General features: G+C 48.4%; 2 protein-coding genes across 2 annotated transcripts; both read right to left on the bottom strand.

The window, feature by feature from the left end:
• Window positions 1-2,511: 2,511 nt before the first annotated feature.
• Window positions 2,512-4,925, bottom strand: LOC106935562 (cytochrome c oxidase subunit 8A, mitochondrial). The gene is made up of 2 exons (XM_015016092.1): window positions 4,398-4,925; window positions 2,512-2,833 (listed from the first exon to the last, which is right to left on the bottom strand). Exons 1-2 carry the CDS (start codon window positions 4,524-4,526, stop codon window positions 2,720-2,722), a joined length of 243 nt encoding a protein of 80 aa, XP_014871578.1. The 5' UTR covers window positions 4,527-4,925; the 3' UTR covers window positions 2,512-2,719.
• Window positions 4,926-5,124: 199 nt separating this feature from the next.
• LOC106935551 (putative E3 ubiquitin-protein ligase UBR7) lies at window positions 5,125-6,421 on the bottom strand (the record flags this gene model as incomplete). The annotated part of the gene is made up of 6 exons (XM_015016068.1): window positions 5,125-5,347; window positions 5,524-5,585; window positions 5,665-5,830; window positions 5,906-6,070; window positions 6,142-6,218; window positions 6,295-6,421. Coding segments are annotated over 6 exons (684 nt in total), but the record flags the coding sequence as incomplete, so codon positions are not given.
• Window positions 6,422-6,425: the final 4 nt, after the last annotated feature.

The raw sequence follows: 6,425 nt of genomic DNA, 5'->3' as shown, positions 1-6,425 counted from the left end.
CTACACCCACTGCTACACCCACAGCTACACTGCTACACCCACTGCTACACCCACTGCTGCACCCACACACAATCAAAACCCAACCAAGACCAATGGGACCCAAACACCCATCAACCCCTCTAAACACACTGATGAAGTACATTAGTTTGAGGAGCGCATACGTGAGTATGATTGACAGCTGTAACATCCTCCTCCTAGCTCTGATTGGTTGTTTCTGACCTAGTGATGTATTTGTGTCAACATAGCTGGATTATTTTCAGATGATCTGCCGCCACCTGGTGGCAGTTTCAGCAAATATGGAGAAAATGTCTTTATGACGGTTCCGTACTACAGCTTTCAGGCAGAACTAAACATCAGGCGATCATAGATGGAGCAGCTGGAAATCCCAACCTGCACCTGAATGCACCGCCCTCCCAAGCCGGCTCTCTCTCTCCTCCCTCCGCTCTTTATTCTCCCTGGTACTGACCCGACCCAGGCCAGATGCCCGCCGGCGTTCCTGCTGCTGATGATGATGGGAGTCCTGATCTTCTGCTGTGTCTCCCAGGTAAGACCCGCTGCTTCAGTGTGACCGTTCCTTACTGGGTTAACTGGAAACGATGGTCAGACAGACAGGAGAACATCACCGTTTACTTTAGTTCCACTCAGGAAAAGCTCCAGAACCTCCAGCCTGAGCTTTCAGGCTTCCAGCTGCAGCAGCCTGACAGGACGGACTGAGGGCACAGGGCTCGCCACAGACCGGTTCTGGACCGAAAACTCTCCTCATGTGTTTGCATCTGCAGGTCATCTGGGGGGCATGTCCACATGTTGCCATGGAGACAGCATACAGGTGTGCTCCTTTCTTCCTGTTGCCGCCTCCTCCTCCTCCTGTTCCTCCCAAAGGTAAACGGTTCCTCTCTGAATTCACCTGTTTTGGTTCTGATCCGGTTCTGACTGGTACTGGTACCGGGTCTATAGATCAGGAAACCAACGAGACACCATCAGAGCGTGTGTGACCTTTGACTTCAGTGATATTTCTAGTGCAGGTGTGGGAGCTCCTGACTGCAGAAGGCTTTTATTTTGATAATCTGACAAAATCCCTCGAGCCGATTGCTTAATCCTGACTCTTCCTCCTCATCTTCCTCTTCCTCATCTCTGTGCTGCAGTTCGAGCTCCGGATGCTCCGGACGCTCCGGATGCTCGCCTTGAACTCCCGGTGCTCATCTTCATCGTGGTCTCGTTGTCATTGCTGGTGCTCCTGACGACGCTGAGCTGCCGTGGTGCCTACAGGTGGGATTCAGCAGATCAATAGAACCGGTTTGCATCTGGTTCTGACCCACAACATTGGAGCTAATATTAATATCTGAAACTACATGTTAATAAGCGTTTATAAATGAATATTTTCTGAGTCTGGCGTCACAGTGACTGCAGACTCATCAGGGCGCCACGCCAACGCTGGCTGATGCTGCGCCGCTTTGTTTAGTTGAATAAACAGTTCACTGCTGACATCATCAGAACCAGAGGAATCGGACCACTAACCGGGTTTCAGTGGACGGAGGAATTGGAAACATTTCCAGTTCGGAGAAGAAATGTTCAGAAATAATTTCTCCATCTAAACAATAAAATGTTTACCAACTCAAGCCGACCCGGGTCGGTCTCAGCCAGCCATGCTTCAGGCTCAGCGGTCCGGTTCAGCCCAAAGCTTCACGTTTATTATCTGATCAAAAATAAATTGCCTTTCACTGAATTCTGACCCAAAAATTAAAATGTGGATCTGTTAAAGTTCTGAAACCTGCTATCTACTTCAGAACCAGAACCAGAGAGAACGGGCCGAACCAGGGAGGAAGCAACCTGCAGGAACCGACATCGGCCCGGCTCTAACCGGACCGTCTCCATGGTAATCAGAGGACCAATCGGCATCATGGATGTAGAGCTGTACATGTTCAACCAGAACCAGAACCAGGCCTGGATCTACATGCAGCTGGGAGCCTTGATGTCCTTACAGTCATATTTATACAACCTGAACAACGATTTGACCAGAAAATTAAATATTAGTGAACTAAAACTGTTTTTGAGGTTCTGTTTGGTTCTGATCCAGCCGCAGCACGGGTCAGGAAGCAAAGTAGTTTGTTTCTGTGTGTGTACCAAGTTTTTATGTCCTTGTGGGGACATTTTCTTGGTCCCCATGATGGGAAATGCTGTTTCTGTCGGGGGTCGCAGGTCGGGTTTGGGGCTGAGGTGTTCAGTGATTTCTGGTCAGACTGTAGAAATGAATGGAAGTTGACGGAAAGTTCCCACAAAGATAGGAAAACACGGCTGTGTGTGGTGAAGTTTCGTCTCCGACTCGTTTATTTACCTCAGGCCTCATTTCCTGGACCGGGTGATGAAGATGATGAGGAGGACTTCCTGTGTCCGTGGGAGCCCTGATGTTAAACAGGAAGTGATTAACTTAGTAAATCCAGCAGATGGAAGAAAACAAACAGAATCATGGGAGTGGACACAGTTTCATCCGATGGAAAAATAACACCCAAATCACAGAACGCTTTTATTTTGAAAAGAGGACAGGTGAGTTTTGCAAGGAAAGATGAAACTTTTTAATACATTCAGTATCATGAACACACCTGAGTTTTCTTAAACGCTGTTTTTTCAGAATAAAAGCCTGACTGGTTTCAGGACACATTAATTCTAGATCAAAGGTTAATAAAAATTCAGCTGTTTCACACTAAGAACAGGAAGAGGACTGTTAGGTCCGCGGGACTTGTTGGGCCCGCTCCCGGTACTCCGGCAGGTGGTGGAGGATCCAGGCTGCTGGGGCCAACATGGCCGCCGCGAACACAGACATGACGAAGAAACTTTGCTGTCAGGAAGAGAACAGAGAACATGTCAACCAGACTGAACCTAACATGTTTTCAGAACCACCAAGGTCAGGAAGCGCTACACCAACACAGTACTGACTGGAAGCTAATGCTAAAATGTTAAATACCTATGTGGTTTTGAGTGGAAGCTAATGCTAAAGCACTATGCCACAGATGTCAAACTTTAATTGAAACTTTACAAAACAGCCAAGTAAATCAGCACTTAGCTAAACTTATTTAATTAAGTGCACTAAACATTTTCAGAGTCAGCAAAAACGCTAAAGCACTGAACAAAAAATTAGCTCCACTATTAGGGAATTGTGTGTGTGTACAGAAGCGTATTGCTGTCATGAAACGTGATAAAGTTCACGCGTCCAGAAGGTGGCGGTAGTGGGCTTTTAGCGCATGCGTAAAGAAGGCTTGAATTGGCTAACAGGAGTTAGATAAGTTTATCTTCATGTCTGATAAAACATGGAAAGATACTGATGCTGCTGGATGTTAGGCATCAAATCATTGATAGTGTCTGCGTGTAACAAGTTAATATTACTTTACATTAAATTTCGAATTCCACTAAATCAGTCATCATATGTTATGTAAATTAGTTATTTCTTATTAGTACCTGTTTGATGTGAGCAGTTAGTTTTTCCTATTGCACTTGAACGCACCTCATGCATAGCCGCCAAGCGTGATGCATACAGAGGTTAAATGCTGCACTGGGGTAGCAGGAGGGAGGTGTTTGGACTAGACTGTGCAGACTGCTCACTGCCATTTATTTTGATATCTCACACAGACGAAAAAAAAGTCGGTGGACCCAGAAATGGATCCAGTTCTATTTGATACACTGATAGAAACACACAACGCAGAGTGAAAGCTTTCTGGGACGGATCCTCCAGATGTGGCGGATAGATGTGTCACCACCTTAGACGTATTTAACATGGATCAAAAATCAACCTTCTGACTGAAACCTAGAGCACATCATGAGGGTAGACCTTAAACTGCTGGTAGTTTAGAAATCACTGAACGGATTAAAGATCTGCTGCTGGATTAACCTGCTGGTTCTGGTTCCAGTTCATCCATTTCCAAACGTGGAGAAGCAGTATTCAGCTTCTGTACACTACAAATCTGGAACAAACTTCCAGAAAACTGAAAATCAGTTGAAACCCCGAGTTCCTCTAAATCTAGCAGAAGCTAGTTTAGCTGATAGAGGGAACCCAGCTGTTGGCCTGATCCAGTCATAACTCCTTCATTCAATGTTTTTATTTATCATTTCATCATGTGAAGCTCGTTGAAGCGACCTGCTGCTGAAATGTTCTGACTGGACCGGGCCGACTCTGGAACAGATCGGTGTCACACCTGGATCTGGAGGAAATGTTCTGGTTCTGGTTTGTCTTCGTGGTTCTGGGTCAATAAATCAGTCTGAACAGAAAGCAGACCGACTGATCAGAGGACTGGATCAGCATTCAGATCAGCCATCAATTATTGATCAGTTTTAGCAGCTCCAGTCAGTTTCTGAGTTATTAGTTATTGACCAGTCGGTCAGTTAGTAGTCAGTTAGTAGTTACTCACAGCAGCTCCGACCCGGTGTCGAGGAGGTTTGCCGTAGATCGTCCTCTTTGTCTCCTTCAGGATTTCTTTTGGACGAGTCAAACTTGAAGACTTGTCCAGCATCCTCAAGACAGAGAATAGCATCGTCATGACGACCCTCACCTGATCACACCTGGTGCTCTGACTGGCCACTGTCGAGCTGTTTGGTTGGTGTGAGCAGCTGGACGGTTGGAGTCGGACTGAGGGCTGGAGGCAGAGGAAGAGGAGGAGGAGGAGAATCCAGCTGGGAGCCGATTGGCCGGCCGGCGGGTCCCGGGTCGGTTCTGGTCGGTGATAACAGGAACCAGAGCAGCAGCTCTGATTGGATCTCCTGCAGAACAAAGAGCCCTGATGAGGCGGAGAGCTGCAGGTGTTTGATGTTGGAGCAGAGCCGCAGGTGGAGCGCTGCTCTTCGTCACAGACGGACGGATGACAGGAAGTCACCGTCTGACCGCCACGCCAGCAGCTGCAGGACGGCCGGTTCTGTTCAGACTCTGGATCCAGAACTCGGTTCTCTCAGCACCATCAGAAACAGTCCGATGTTTTCTGACTATTGTATGGACTTCAGTTAAACATTTAGATCTGGACCTGGACCCACTGATCACCTCCAGAACCAGACAGGAGGATCATCCGGGTTTGGGTTCCTTCCAGAACCCAGTCGGGTTTCTGCGGCTGACTGGGTTCCTGAACAATGAGCCCAACATCACGCTTTATTGCTCAGCGTAAATTTTATTCTTACAAGTAAGAAAACACGAAGATGAAACTAAGAGACATTCAGCTTAAAAACATCCCAAAGAACAAATTCAGAAAATATAAAACTGAAGATGAGTTTTTCCCAGGAGCGATCAGGAGAAGAACGGTCCAGAGTCCGCTCGACGTCTTTTACGACTCTGTTGCTCGAAGAACTGACGGATGTCATCAGAGGTCACGACCTGCCACAAGAAAGCTATGAGTTGGCACGAGTCGGCGAAATAAGAGGCAGAAACACTGAGACCTGAACCACATGGACCAAGTTAAAGACCCGCCCACAAAGGTACAGTCCTGCATTATCAGCTATAACGCTGTGCTTATAGCCCCGCCCCTCTCCATTAGGAACAGTAAATCTCACCTTTCCTTCAGCCGCAAACGTCTGCAGGAAGTCCTTCAGTTCAGTTTTCATGTCGTTATAGCCTGAAAGATGGAAACCATCAGCTCTGTGGGAACTGAGTCTGCAGTTTAACTGGTGGTACTGGTTGTCTATTTTAGGTACCGTGGATGATCTCGAGCTGTTGGACCCGGTTCAGGTTGTCCAACGCTGACATCAGCGGGTCGTGTCCCTGCTGTCTCTGTTCATTGTTCTTTCCTTTGTTCTCGTAGGCGAGGACGGTGTCCGCTTCGTCCAACAGGAAGGACAGTCCGGCGTCAGCCAGCTGGACCTGGTCAGAACGTCACAGGAGGGTTAGCGCCTGGTGTCGGGTCAGGTCAACCTTCAGGGTGCAGCTGATGAACACCTGGCAGGTGGAGCAGGAGCAGAGCCTGGAGCGCCACCCTGAGGGCCAGAACACGGCTCCTGATTGGTCCGTCTTCTGTCCCGCTTCCTGCAGCGCCTTCAGTCTGCAGCTTGGCTCCGCCTCCTGCCGGCTGCGTTTACAGCTGGGCTCGACGATCTCTTCGCCCTGGAAACATTTGATTGGTCATCAGGGTTGCTATGGAGACCTACTCAAACCAGGTGAGTCAGGCTTCTCACCTTCTCCTCCTTTTTAGGGACACCAGCCTCCGACTGCTCTCCTTTCTCCTCCTTGGTCTGGAGCGTTGGACCCTGCACTAACAGGACAACGTCCCACACAGGTGAGACGGCACATCCAACACCCACCTGCAGCTAGAAAACCCCGCCTCTTACCTGCTAGGTGAGCAGCATAGGCCCAGAGAAAAACATGTTGGTTCATGCAGGACTCACAGATCATCTCCTGCATCTCCACACAGTCAGGAACCGCACAACCCAGGTGCTGCAAGGCAGGAGACAGGAGAGGA

Source organism: Poecilia latipinna, unplaced genomic scaffold, assembly GCF_001443285.1.
Source record: "Poecilia latipinna isolate Pla-1442-1.1 unplaced genomic scaffold, P_latipinna-1.0 Scaffold1979, whole genome shotgun sequence".
In the NCBI taxonomy this organism is placed as follows: domain Eukaryota; kingdom Metazoa; phylum Chordata; class Actinopteri; order Cyprinodontiformes; family Poeciliidae; genus Poecilia; species Poecilia latipinna.
This window is presented reverse-complemented; position numbering and strand designations above follow the sequence as displayed.